The sequence below is a fragment of the Desmodus rotundus genome, chromosome 2, assembly GCF_022682495.2.
Source record: "Desmodus rotundus isolate HL8 chromosome 2, HLdesRot8A.1, whole genome shotgun sequence".
Lineage (NCBI taxonomy): Eukaryota > Metazoa > Chordata > Mammalia > Chiroptera > Phyllostomidae > Desmodus > Desmodus rotundus.
Window position 1 is genome coordinate 178,710,134 of NC_071388.1, and position 14,825 is coordinate 178,724,958.

At 39.3% G+C, this 14,825-nt stretch overlaps 1 protein-coding gene across 3 annotated transcripts in view; it reads left to right on the forward strand.

Annotated features, from left to right (window-relative positions):
- LOC112308078 (MOB-like protein phocein) overlaps positions 1–14,825 on the forward strand; it is a 61,381-nt gene that overhangs the window by 11,166 nt on the left and 35,390 nt on the right. For 2 of the 3 annotated variants that reach the window (XM_024564309.3, XM_024564308.3), the window contains exons 1-2: positions 7,455–7,589; positions 12,083–12,145. In XM_024564309.3, the coding sequence (XP_024420077.1) occupies positions 7,530–7,589; positions 12,083–12,145 (123 nt within the window). In that variant the 5' untranslated portion in view covers positions 7,455–7,529. Of the gene's footprint in view, positions 1–7,454; positions 7,590–12,082; positions 12,146–14,825 lie in introns of those variants that run through there. The other variant, XM_024564312.4, reaches the window with a different exon arrangement.

Below are 14,825 nucleotides of genomic sequence, written 5' to 3' on the forward strand. Positions count from 1 at the left end.
GCCTGTTACTATTTTCTTTTCTTTTTTTAACCTCCCCCAGGGATATGTTTATTGATTTTTGAGAGAGAGGAAGGGATAGAGGGAGGGAGAGAGAGAAGCACGGATGTGAGAAACATCGATCAATTGCCTCTCATAGGCACCGAACCCACAACCTTTTGGTGGATGAGATCACACTCCAACCAACTGAACCACAGGGCCAGTGCTTAAATTTTATTTTTAGAATTTAAAAATAGATAATATGTTCATGTCATTCAAAATTCCGAAAGATGTACACTGGAAAGATGAAAAAAAGATATACACTGAAAAGAGAGTCCTTCCCATCCCTGAGTCCCCCAGTCACACAGTTCCATCCTTGGAGATTTTCCTTTTAGGGTGCTTTATGTATATATATGTATACACATATACATATATAATATGTGTGTGCTTGAGTGTGTTTGTGAATGTGCATATATACATAAGTACCTTATGTATATAAAATATATATTCATTTGTCCTTTTTAAAAAATAAAATAGCATTTCATACACACCATTTGGCACCTTGCTTTTTTGTATTAACAATTTGTCCCTGGAATTAATCTATAAAGTACATAAAGAGCTTTTTCATTTTCATTGTAACTGTTCCATTATATGGAGAACTATAATCTATATGCATTTCCCATTGGTGAATATTTATGTTCTAATCTTATGCTATTAGCAACATTTCTGCAATGCATAAAATTTTGCATAAATTATTTTGCACATGTGAACAAGTATATCTGTAAGATAAGTTCCTAAACATGAATTGCTATGCCAAAGGGTATATGGATTTTAGTCATATATGTACACACATATGTGTATATAGTTATATATTCCAAGATGTCCATTATAGTTCTATCAATTAACAGTTGTACTAGCAATGTATGAGGCTGCTAATTTACACCCACCCTTAATAATACAGGAAGTTATAAAGTTTTTAAAACATTGATCAGCCACCTCCTGCCTGTCCCCAACCAAGGACCTGGCCCATAACCCAGTTATGTGCCCCAACTGGGAATCCAGTGACCTTTCTGTTTGCGGGAGGACGCCCGACCCACTGAGCCACACCAGTCAGGGCAGATTTTACTTTTAATTTATCATTATGAATGAGGGTGAACATCTCAGGTGACTAAGAGCTGTCTCTATTTCCTTTACTGTTAACTGTTCCTATTGACTCTTAATAGCTTATGCTCACTTTTCTATTGGGTGATTGGCCTTTTATGATTTGAGTGATATCTTTATTTGCTAGGGAAATTGGTTCTTTGTGATAAGTTTTTCCCTCCAGTATGTCATTTTGACTTTGGTTTCGTTTATGCTTTGATCTTGCAGGAAGTCATTTTGGTGTAGTTGAATTCATAAATGTTTCCCATTATGGCTTCAGGGTATTATGTTAAACTCTTTAAAGTCTTTAATACAGGCAATTCTCAAAGAAATGAGAATTGGTTTGGTTCCAGACCACCACAATAAAGTAAGTATCATAATAAAGCTAGTTGTATCTTTCTTCTTGTGGAAGGTCTTGCCTTCAATTTGTAAAAAAAATGCAACATCTGTGAAGCACAATAAAGGAAAGCACAATAAAATAAGGTATGCCTGTTCTTCAGGTGTTTTTATGATTAAAAAAACCAACTGGCCAGGTACTCAGTTGGTTAGAGCATCATCTGATACACCAAGATTGCAGGTTCAATCCCCAGTCATGGCACATGCAAGAAACCGATGAATGCATAAATAAGTGGAGAACAAATTGTTTCTGTCTCCCTTCCTCTCTCTAAAACCAATCAATAAAGAAATATTTCAATCTTGATTTTATCTGGAGATTTTCCTGTTATAAGAACTAAGGAGCCCTAGCCAGTGTGGTTCACTTAGGTGGGCGTTGTCCCATGAAGCAATGGGTCACTATTTCAATTCCTGGTCAGGACACATGCCTGGGTTGTGGGCCAGTTTCCCATTTGGGGTGTGTGTGAGAGGCAACTGATCAGTGTTTCCCTCTCTTTCTCCCTCCCTTTCCTTCTCTCTAATACGTTAATTTAAAAGAAAGAGAGAGAGAAGGAATGGATCTAACCCTCCCCCCTCCACTCCCTTCTTTCAGAGATTAAGCTAGTTCTTTAGCCTGACTTTTGCAAAATGCTCTTTCAGTCTCATTTAGCTTGGAGACTTGGAAAAATTTTCAATGGGTACTTACCTGGCCTGAGTATCAGTTCAGAAAGGCCACTTTGTCATAGTACTTTTCTTTTTCTTTTAAAGATTTTATTTATTTATTTTTAGAGAGAGGGGAAGGGAAGGAGAAAGAGGGAGAGAAATATCAATGTGTGGTTGCTTCTTGTGTGCCCCCTCCTAGGGACCTGGCCCACATCCCACACATGTGCCCTGACTCGGAATCGAACCAGCGACCCTTTGGTTCACAGCTCATACTCAGTCCACTGAGCTACACCAGCTAGGGTGTTATAGTACTTTTAAGTCACTCATTTTCTTTGAACATGTGCCAGGCACTCTTCTAGGCACTGGAGATACAGGGATGAATAAAATGGGAGGGGATAGAAGTAAACACCTAAATTAATAGCATGATCTTAGTAGACACTGGTGACAAGATGAGAAAAGTTGCTATCTCTGAGACATTAGGTGCCCTATTGCAAAGAGGAAATGATAACAGTCTATTATGAATTCTCTTCTGATCACTCTTCCTTTCTTGAAAGTTCAAGAATACAATCTAACAATTAGCCAGAGGGGTGTGGGGAGGGGACAGTGGGGAGAGGGGTTTATAGAAACTACTATAAGGGACACATAGACAAAATCAAGGGGGAGGGTGTAGGCGGGGGAGGGAGGTGGGTTTGGCTGGGGTGGGGTGGAGGGATGGGGAGAAAATGCAGACAACTGTAATTGAATAACAATAAAAATTTAAAAAAAAGAATACTGTATTAGTTATCTATTGGTGCATAACAAATCAGCCCAAACTTAGTGGCTTAATACAAAAAAACATCTCACAGTATCTGTAGGTGGGAAATTTGAGAGCAGCTTATTTGGGTGGTCCTGGTTTGGGGGTCTCTCATGAGGCTGCCATCAGCTGAAGGCTTGACTGGGATCAGAGGTTACATTTCTAAGATGCTTCACTAATATGCTGGCAACTTGATGCTTGCTTTTGTTGGGAGCTTTAGTTCCTCAACACGCGTATCCCTCATAACATGTGTATGAGTGTTCTCACATGTGGCACCTTTCTCTCTGAGGGCAGGTGAGCTAAGAGAGCAAGGCAGAAACCACAATGTCTTCTATGACCTAACATCAGAAGTCACACATCACTTTCACAGTATCCTATTGGTTATACAGGTCAGCCTAATTCAGTGTGAGAGAGAATCACACAAAGGTGTGAATACCAGAAAGTAATAACCATTGAGGGCCATCTTAGTGGCTGGTTACCACAATCACTACTTTGACCAAATATTTTAGAATTCTAGAGTAAAAAACAAGTGCCATGGGAGTTTAATATCTCAGTCATCTGTAGTCAAACTTGTCTAAGTTTCAACTCCAAAAAATTTTGCTTATAACAACTTTCATAAAGAGAAAGTAATTTTCAAATATGTAGAATATGGACAAAACCATATATAGGCACTAATTTTCTCAACATAATCTCCATGTTTTCCTGCTGCTTCAACTTTGCTTGACCCGGAATGAAATATCCTGCCTCTGCTCATATAAATGCTACTCATACTTTAATGCACATTTCAACTACTTCATGCATCATTCACAGTGTGTATGCTTTTATCTTCTGCGGGCTTCCTTCGAGCCAAGAGGGTTGATGGAGTCCCAGACTTGGCAATGTTCAGTGGCAGAAAAAAAGGAAACACCTCTTTTGATATCCTCAAGAACAAGAAAGTCTTCCCCCAGAGTGCTCCATCAGATACCCTTTCATAACTCTAGGCTAAATTGGAGTCACATGTTTAATCTTTTTTTAAAATAGATTTTAGAGAGGGGGAGAGAGAGACAGAAACACAAATTTGTTGTTCCACTTATTTATGCATTCATTGATTGTTTCTTGTATGTGCCCTGACTAGGGATCTAACCTGCAACCTTGGTATATCATGACAATGCTCTAACCAACTGAGCCACTCAGCCAGGAACATGTCCACTCTTTAACTAACATTGGCTTAGAGCAGCGACTTTCCACCGGTGTGCCGCAAGAGGCACACTGGAGGGTCATCCCGTACACCAAAAGTGGGGTTTGATTCTTGGTCAGGCCACATACATCCACCTGTCAGGGTGCATACGGGAGGCAGCTGATGGATGTTTCCCTCTCTCTCTCTCTGCCCACCCCTCCTTCCTTACGCTAAACCAATAAACATTTCTGCAGCAAGGATTAAAAAAACAACTAAAACCATGCAACACCTGACTATTTACAGAGGTACTGAACTCCTTTCCCCCCAGGGCTGTCCAATCTTTTGGCATCTCTGGGCCACACTGGAAGACAAAGAGTTGTCTTGGGCCACTCATTAAATACATTGTGACACGTAATCACATAAAAATATCATAATGTTTTAAGTAAATTCATGATTTTGTGTTGGGCTGCATTCATAGCCATCCTGGGATGCATGTGGACACCCCTGCTTAGACTGTCAAAAAAATGACAACAGTCAACACATAGCCAACTAGTGTTAATGAATCAAAACCATACCAATATTTTGGTCAGATCGGAAAAAATATATTTTTTGGTGTGGTGCATTATTTAGTACTTAGTTATGTGTGCCATGAGATTGAAAAGGTTGAAAATCCCAGGCTTAGACCAATAGGGATTTATACTTCAGCTAAAGATGGATTTACTAATCCCTGGCCATGAAGGGAAAGACGGATCCTGAGCAAGATCAAAATCTATTTGTAAAGAACATGTGCAAGGGGAAGGACCTCACGGAAGGAGGCAACCAACAGGGGCTGCTTCAACACTTAAGACCCTTTGCTTAGTAGTAGGAATACTACTGACCAAGTAGTAGTAGGAATAGTAGTGTACATATCCCTCTTTCCCATTCATTTTTAAGCTCTTTGAGGAAAGGAGCTTTACTTATTCCTGTTTCTCAGCACCTGCTCAATGCCTTCCTACGTACAATGGTCATTCACTATTTTACTTGAATTTAAAAATTCCCTGAAGAGAGTTTTTTGAAATTACCTATGATACTTTGGATTTATAAAATATTTTCTTCTAAAAATTTAAGAGACTTCCAGGAATATTTACTTTTATATTTGCTTTCAATACTCTATGAGATAAAGAACTGCTGAGCAGTTTTCATTACAAATAAACTTTCATTTGGTAGCTTGTTCAAAGTTTTATAGTCAAGAGTCAGGAGAATCTAGATTTTCTGAATCCAAGCCCAGAGTTTTTTCCACTTTTCTATATTACCTATGAGAAGACTACTCCTTCTTTAATCGAACTATTGTAGTAACCCATTATTACATGTAATTGTTATTCCTGATCATGCCTTTTTTTTTCCTTCTCCCCCTCCAAATTAACCCTGGTTGCAAAATTATTTTTGTTTAAAGATCATAATCTGCAGACTGACGGAGGAATTAAAATGTGAAGGTTATGAGCTAGAAACATTTCAGCCCTCAAGAACAAGGTTATTCCTCTAAACAAGGCCAGAGTTGACATCACAATGCAAGTTTTTTAAGAAATTGAATTTATCAGAGTGACGTTGGTTAATAGGGTCATATAGGCTTCAAGTGTACAGTACTTGCGTATTTGCAATGTGTGCCCACCACCCAGTCAAATCATCTTCTGTCACCGTGTATTTGGCCACAATGCAACTTTATGGACTTTCAAAGAGATAAATGTGTACTTTCTTTCTGAATTTAAAACCTATTATTTCCTTTTTCTCTTGTTCTTTTCAGATGTGCCAAAACAGTATGTCAAATCTTGACTTAAGAAAATATTAAGAGGAGCCCCTTCAACTATAGGTGACTGATATTTACAGCTCAGGTGCACACAATAAGGGACATTTTAACTTAATCCTTGGAGGTGGGGCTGTCCACAGACTGAGAGACCTACTTAGGACTCTGGTCTCCACACCCACCCCATGGCTCTTAGGGAGACAATATTTGGGTGCCACTTGTCTTAGATTCTCACTGTATTTAGTAAGAGAATTGGTGATTTGCATATCTCCATTGCTAGACACTAAGCAATTTATGGTTAAGGACTGTGCCTTTTTATTCTCCTACTTCAGTGCTGAACACAGAGTGGGGTTTAATAAGTATGTGTTAAATGAGTAAACCTTTGGTATCTAGAAGATAGCGATGAAATTAAAAATTAAGTCTTTCCTCTTGAAAAGTTACCAGTCTGTACATCTTCCAGAAAGAAGGAATCTTACTTAAGGTAAACCAACTTTCTATTGTTAAACCCCTTTGAGCAAAGTTCCAAGTATCTGACAATTATTCAATTTTGCTCCCACTCAATTTAATTAACCTCTCCTCCAGTCCTCACTTAATATTTGGAATGCTATCTGTGACATAGTTCTCCTCTCAGCATTCTCAATACACCTTTAGGTGTATTTTATGGAACGTGTGATGTTCTCTTCTCTTGGAAATAACCCTACTGTACACACTCTTCACCCTTTGAACTGTCTTCCCCTCTGGTATTCTAAGGCCTCCCTCATTCCAGATCAAAGATTTAAGGTTTCTAAGCAAGAAACAAAAAATAAAAATAATAAATAAGTAAATAAACAAATTTGCCACAACTACCATGATTTCATGACTAAAGAGGACAATTTTGGACTTAAAAGTTGCAACAATGGAAATTTGAAAAATCCTGTAAGATGTACAACTCCCACCACGCATCAATGGGCGTTCATTTTCTCCTCCTGCTTTCTGTCTTGCAGAATATACGAGCTAATTTTGTCTAACACACAATTCCAGATGTCTGCTCTATCTCGGAAAATTGACATCTTGGTCTTTTATCTACTTAAACAAACTTGCCATTGAAAAGGTCCTTGGCTTTGAAGTCAGCGGATGGTGGAAATGTCATTTGACAATCTAGGTCCCAGTCCGATTTGCGATTGGGTCGATACCAGGCACGGTCCTTGGAATTTTCCCAGACTCTTTTCCACCTTGCTTCCTAGGTATGTGTTTGCGCAAGGGTCTACCGAGACAGTCGCTGCTGGGCAAGTTCGGTGCTCCTAAAGTAACTACCGTAAGCCGAAGGAGATACACGCAGAGCCGGCACTCTCCCCCAAAGGCCCTCTGCGCCCCCGTGCGGTCTCTCCCGAAGCCCCAGTACGTCCCGACAATGAGGTCTCTTTCTTCCCTCCAAGACGTCGCCCGTTAGTCGGCCGCTGTTCTTTTTCCTACCCACCTCCCTCCGCCAGTTGGCTCTTTCCGGAACTCCTCCTCGCCCTCCCGTCCTGCCCCGCGCGGATTACGGCTGTTCCGTCAGATGCCGCCCCTCCCCAGCTCCCAGGCTAAGGGCGCAGGTTCGCCCCGCCTTCCGCGCAGGCAGTCGTCCCCTACATCCGGGTACTGACTCCAGCCGCCCAGACTCTGGCACTATGGTCATGGCGGAGGGGACGGCTGTGCTGAGGCGGAACAGGCCGGGCACCAAGGCTCAGGTACCGTCTTTGCACTTTTGCAGCGGGGGGACTTTTGGTGCCTAGCCGTGCCTTCCCTGGAAGTTGGCCGCCCCTGAGAGGAGGCCTTGCCGGGGCGGCAGGCAGGCTGGCAGGCGGGGGCACTGGTGACCGGCCTGCTCTTCCGGAGCAGGAGCCCCTCTGTCTGGCCAAGGCGGCGGCGGCGGCGGCGGCCGGGGAGGCCTCAGATCCTCGACGTGAGGGTGGGAGAGAGGGGCGGATGGGCGCTGAGGGCGGTGGTCGCGGAGGCCGGGACCTGGGACCCTGTCGGCAGGTCCCGCCTGTTCTCGTCCCTGCCCTGAGCCGCAGCTGACCGGCGTCGGAGGGGCGCAGCCGGCCGGGTGGAGAGCACCGGCGTTCCGGGAGGGTCTGGGCGCCGGGGTGCGGGGGCGCGCCGACGCAGCCTGCCTCGTCCTGGCGTCCGGGTCCTACCTCCTGGCCTGTCGACGTTCCCGCCCCGCTTCGCCCATCCAGCTAGTCTAGCCTGATCCGGGTGGCGATAATTTACACTCTGTCCTCTAGCTGTTTGTCTTTGGCCACTTTTCGCTGCAGCTGTTCCTCTGGTCCAGCAAGTTTTCATCAGCAGGTTGCCACTTGTTAAGAGATCATTCCTTGTGAATGTCCTTGTTACTATGTGTGAAGTTCAGGGAATGAACTGATTAGAATTTTATTAACCTTCAGTAGGGCAATATTTGATTGAGTTGGTGTTTGTTTAGGTATTGGTTCTTTTGCAAAACAGGGATGCTTCACGTTCTTTAAAAAACTAAATAGTCATTTAGACTTGACCTCGTTAATCTGCCAGCAGAAATGGCTTGCAATTGAGTAGATGCTCTAACGGGTGTCCCTGGCAGCGGTGGGCTGCATGCAGCCGGGATGGCTATGAAGGCGGCCCAACACAAAATTGTAAATTTACTTAAAGCCTTTTTTTTTGGCCATCAGTTTTCGTTAGTGTTTGTGTATTTAATGCGTCGCCCAAGACAACTCTCCTTCCAGTATGGCCCAGAGACACCAAAAGGTTGGACATCCCTGTGAGTCTAAAATGAGAAGAGATGTGTTAAAATGTAATTTTAAAGAAAAAATGATATGTGAAAAAGAAACTCAGAAAACAACTACGGAGCTATTACTGATGCCCCAGAATCACTTCATATCTCGAACAAAAATTTTAAAAAAGATTTTATTTATTCATTTTTGGAGAGGAAGGGAGGGAGGAAGAAAAGAGAGGGAGAGAAACATCAATGTGTGGTTGCCTCTCAAACGCCCCCTACTGGGGACCTGGCCCACAACCCAGGAATGTGCCTTGACTGGGAATCGAACCGGTTCCCTTGGGTTCGCAGGCCTACACACAATCCACCGAGCTGCACCGGGCAGGGCTCTTGCATAGACTTTTGGAAAGGGATCCTTTCAAAGGGATTTTTTTTAGGTCCAGGCACCTTCCCCATCCATGTTGCAGATAGAAAACCGTATACTGGAGAATCGACTGCGTTTGCTCAAGGTTACATAGCTTTGTATTCTTAGTTCACTGGTGACTTCGTCTCTTTAACAAGTCGCTTCTAGTACTGAATTTTAGAGAATTTAGTTTGAAAGTCCTTACTAGAGTAACATTAAACTGTCAGTTGCTCTGGCAGTTGCATGGTCCTACTGCTGGGAATTTAATATTTAGGCTTCCTTTTTATCTTTTCCGAACTTTCTTTACAGGGTGTGGCAAAGTAGGTTTACAGTTTTGAGTGTGGAAAATGATACAGTAGTTAATAAATAATAATACAAGAATAAACTTGTTTTGCATACTCACAACTGTAAATCTACTTTTTCCCCACTCTGTAAATACTCTCTTAGATACCTTCACTTCTTATTCTGTGAAAACATTCTTCTTTTATTAAGTGATCAACTTTTATATTTTTATATTCAGAAGTGGACTTTGTACTCATTCTGAGAATCATCATCCATTTTTATTTACTCAGAAGTTCTGAGAGGAAAGAATAATATATTTTATGTTAATATTGTAACATATCTGCTATAAGTAAGTCACATATAAAAAAGCTCCTTTGTTTTTTCTACATTGTCATAGATCAAAGTTGTTAAATAAAATGTGGCAGAAAAGATTAGGGTAAAAAAAAAAAGACTGCTTAAGTAGTATTCTGTCCCATCTCTTGTCTATCAAAGTAATTTTCTTCAGGAAATGGGTCTATTCTAAGATGATTTATTTAGAATGATAATAGAGTAGGTGGAGTATCTTCCTATACTTTTCTTAAAAAATTGGTTAGACTGGGATATTGGCACATAGTTGATTTTGAATAAATGTTTATTTACTGAATTACAGAACAATCATCAAGCTGGATTTTAAAAAATTTTATTTATTTATTTTTAGAGAGAGAGGAAGGGAGGGAGAAAGAGAGGGAGAGAAACATTGATGTGTGAGAGAAACGTTGCTCAGTTGCCTCTTGAACGCCTTTTGGGACCTGGCCCAAAACCCAGGCATGTACCTGACTGGGAATTGAACCAGTGTCCCTTTGGTTTGCAGGCTGGCACTCAGTCCACTGAGCCACACGAGTCAGGGCTAAGTTGGACTTTTGGTTCCTCCTCTTAAGTGTTTGAAGTATATCACTGCTATGATTTGGCAGAACATTTAATTCCCATTTAACTTTTTTACATTTTTTCTGTATATATTACTATATGTGTTTTCTAATACTTTAATCTACAGACTAAATTTTTATTTTATTTTTTAAAAGATTTTATTTATTTAACATCTAGAGAGGGGAAGGGAGGGAGAAAGAGAGGGAGAAAAACATTGATGTGTGAGAGGGACATCTATTGGTTGCCTCTCTCATGCCCCCAACTGGGGAACCAGCTGCAACCTAGGCATGTGCCCTGACTGGGAATCAAACCAGCAATCTTTTGAGTTCACAGGCCGTCACTCTATTCACTGAGCCACACCTGCCAGGGCTACAAACTAAAATTTTAAATGCAAGTATATGCAAAGTGTATGGATAGAAATATTTATTTATTTACTTATTTATTTTTAGAGAGGGAGAGAGGGAAAGAAACGTCAATGTGTGGTCGCCTCTCATGCGCCCCCTACTGGGGACCTGGCCTGCAACCCCGGCATGTACCCTGACTGGGAATTGAATCAGCGACCCTTTGGTTCTCAGGCTGGTCCTCAATCCACTGAGCCACATCAGCCGGGGCACATTTTTTACCTATAAATCACATAGGAAGAATTTTAAAATTATTTAGGTGATGTCTAGGTAAGATACCTCCTGCAATAATTTGCAGTAAGTTTTCTAAAATTTCTTGACATTTAAAAATAAAGTTCATTCATATAGGGAAACTATAACAAAAATGAAAGTTTAAGACACTTAAAAAGGTATACCCATCACCTACCCTCAGAACTTAAACATTACTGATATAGTTGAATCTCTCTCTATTACTTTTTTCTGTCTTCTACCCACTCCTCTCAACCAAAAATGGTGATTATCATTCCTTTATTTTCTTTAACTTTTACTATATATGCATTATATTCATAAGCATGCTTTGGACTTTCTTAAACTTTTATTCCTATGTTATCAAACACTGTATTCTTCAGTTTGCTCCAGTTTTTGCTCAAGATGTTTGGAGACTTATCCATGTCGATTGATAACAGGGTTATAGATCATTTGTTTACGACTACTTTAATCCCATTTTTACCTCAGAGACATTTAGTGAACACCTTCTATATGCCAGGAATTGTGCTACCTACAAAGGATACATAGGTAAACTTTACTGAAAAGGTAGTCAAATGGAAAGGTTCTTAATCACTTAGGGGAATGTCTGTAAACTGGATTGTCTATAGAGGAATTCAGAACCAGTGCAAGATGATCCACAGAAATATCCCCCTTACAAGAAATCTGCTCTATTTGGTGGCTATTCTATTTCTGATGGAACTCATATTTTAATAAATTAAAAAAAATATGTATTGATTTTGGAGAAAGAGAGAAACATTGATTCTGTTATTCCACTTTAGAAATTTAAAATGCTGTTTGGAATTGGAATAATAATTTATAATGCCTGTTTAAAATAACACTTATGGAGCAGTAACTACTGCTACTTGTATTACTACTAACACTAGCTGTTCTCTAGGTAAAAATTGATTCAGTTTTAAAACCTTTATGGAGATTAAGTATAACGTTTTGAGAAGATCTTTAACCACCGTAAACATAAAAGTGATAGACTTATCTCCTCAAATGATACATGAAAAGTTTATGGGAGCCATATGGAGGGATTTGTGGTTGAAAAAAATGTAACTTGTAGTTCAAATAAATAAAATCTTGGTGTTTATTTAAAAACACTGAATGAAATTCCTCTATCTTTTTTATTGATAATCACAATATTTACATTATGAGGGCTTTTCTTCTCTAGTGTAACTTTGAATTTTTATTAAGAATTGAAATTAATTATACTGGTATTGCATCTTGTGCTTTAACCATGAATTTTTTTTATAGGATTTCTATAATTGGCCTGATGAATCCTTTGATGAAATGGACAGTACGCTAGCTGTTCAGCAGGTAATAATAATAGTTTCTTTTACAACTCCAATAAACTGACCATTTGACCTTCCTTAGTATAGTTAACAGTGTTTCTATATCTTTTAGCATAAACCAGAACCCCTGGAATTAATGGAATGCCTATTTAAAACTTTTATCAACCTTCACTTTGTTTTAAGATGGCATGTTAAACTATAATCAAACTTTAGTATATTTTAGTAACTTAAAATTAAAATGTTAATCTGTATCATATCTGTGTACCGAATTTGATTTTACACTGAATTTAATTCAAAATTAATTGAATACTAAATTAGAATAACACTTAAGTAGAAATAGCATACACATTGGGTGACAGAACACTTGAAAACATGTACCTAAGCTTTACATTTTAATTTTCGTTCCCATCCATTCTTTACTTTTGTCCCCCTCCAATACATTTGAGGGCTGAGGTGCCTCCCCTTAGTCTGTTGCCACGATCAAGTAGCTCACCAAGGCGATTATCAAGAAGACTTCTGTAGCATGTTTGCTTTGAAAACCCCTAAGGATATTCTTAAATATTCCTATTGAGAATCACATTGTGTACTCTGTTGATTTAAAAAAAAAGGGGGGGGAGGGTCATTCTTCCAACATGAATAAAATCTGGAATCTGGGGGAGGAAAGTTTTGAAAGCTAATTATTAAAAATTGTATTTAGGGATTAATAAAAGGATGCTTGAAATTAGGTGTACTGGGATATTTTTAAAGAGAAAATGTGCAGTAATGATAGGCTGGCTTCATATTGATGGCCGGATAATAAAAGTAGATAACTTTTTGGATTTACTGTTATTAGGACATCTTAGGAAATAAAATAGAAATACAGTTGAGTTCTTTGAGCATAAAAACAATTCATAATCATTAAACAAAACCCTTTAAAATGGATTTAGTGTATTAGATATTTAGCATAGGAAATGGAAGAGCATTCATGAATGAATGGTTTTGTGCATTGCCTTTTAAAAATATATTCAATTAGCAATTATTTATTGGGTTAGCAATAAGATAAGTCTTGTGAAGGATACTGAAATATAAACCTAGAGCTCTGTGCCTGGAAATTGGCAAAAATTAAGAGGAGAAATGTGCAGATGTTTTTCACTTCAAAAGTAGAGGCTGTGTCCCACTACTTTTTTGAATTCATTTATTCTAACAGTGCTTTTGTGGAATGTTTAGGGTTTTCCGCATGTGGGATCATGCTATCTGCAAACAGATAATTTTATTTCTTCCTTTTTAATCTGGATGCCTTTTATTTATTTTTCTTGCCTAATTGCTCTCTGTAGAACTTCTGATACTATTTTGAATGGAGGCAAAAACAGGCGTCTTTATCTTGTTCTTCATTGTAGAGGAGAGCTTTCAGTCTTTTTCACTGAGTATGATGTTCACTGTGGGTTTTTCACAACATATGGCCTTTATTGTGTTGAGGTATTTTTGATAAAATATACCTCAACATAATATTTGCTGAGTGTTTTTTGATAAAAGGGTGTAGAATTATGTCTGATGCTTTTTCTGCACCAATTGAAATGACCTTTTTTTTTAAAGATTTTATTTATTTACTTTTTAGAGAGGGGGGACGGGAGGGAGAAAGAGAGGGAGAGAAACATCAATGTGTGAGAGAGACATTGATTGGTTGCCTCTCACATGCCCCCAACTGGGGTATCTGGGCACAACCCAGGCATGTGCCCCGACCGTATATTGAACCTGTGACCTTTTGGTTTGCAGGCGGGCACTCAATCCTGAGCCACACCAGCCAGGGCGACCATGTGTTTTTTTCCCCATCCTGTTGATGTGGTATATTGTAATGATCAGTTTTTTAAAATGTTCAACCATCCTTGCATTCTAGGAATAAATTCCACTTGATCATGGTGTATAATCCTTTTAATATGCTGCAGAATTTGGTTTGCTGGGATTTTTGCATCAATGTTCATAAGGGATAATTGGTTTCTAGTATTCTTAGAATGTCTATGACTGGCTTTAGTATCAGGCAATGCTGATGTCATAGAATGAGTTAGGAAGGATGTCCTCCTCTCAGTTTTTGGGAAGAATTTGAGAAGGATTGGTGTTCTTTAAATGTTTGGTAAAATTCGTCATTGAAGCCATCAGGTCTGGGGCTTTTCTTTGGTTGTACAACATTGTGAATGTAATTAACGCCACTGAAATGTACACTTAAAAATGGTTAACCTGACAAATCTTTTCCCATTGAATGGTCTTGGCATTCTTGTCAAAATCAGTTGACTGCATATGTGAAGGTTTATTTCTAGGACCTCAATTCAATTTCATTGGTCTACATGTCTGTCCTTATGCCAGTATTACAATGTTTTTGATTACTGTAGCTTTGTAGTAAGTTTTGCAATTGGGAAGTATGGGTCCTTCAACTTTGTATTTTCTTTTCAAGATTATTTTGGCTACATTGTGCCTCTTACAATTTCATACAAATTTGAGAATCAGCTTTTCCATTTGTATAAAAGAGACTTGGAATTTTGATAGGAATTGCATAGAATCTGTATTGCTCTGGGTAGTATTAAATCTTCCTACCTATGAACGAGATATCTTTCCATTCATAAATGTAGGTCTTCTTTACTTGGAGCAAGGTTTTGTAGTTTTCAGTCTACAAGTGTTTAACCTTCTTATTTGAATTTATTCCTGTGTACTGTTGATTCTTGAAAACGATGTGA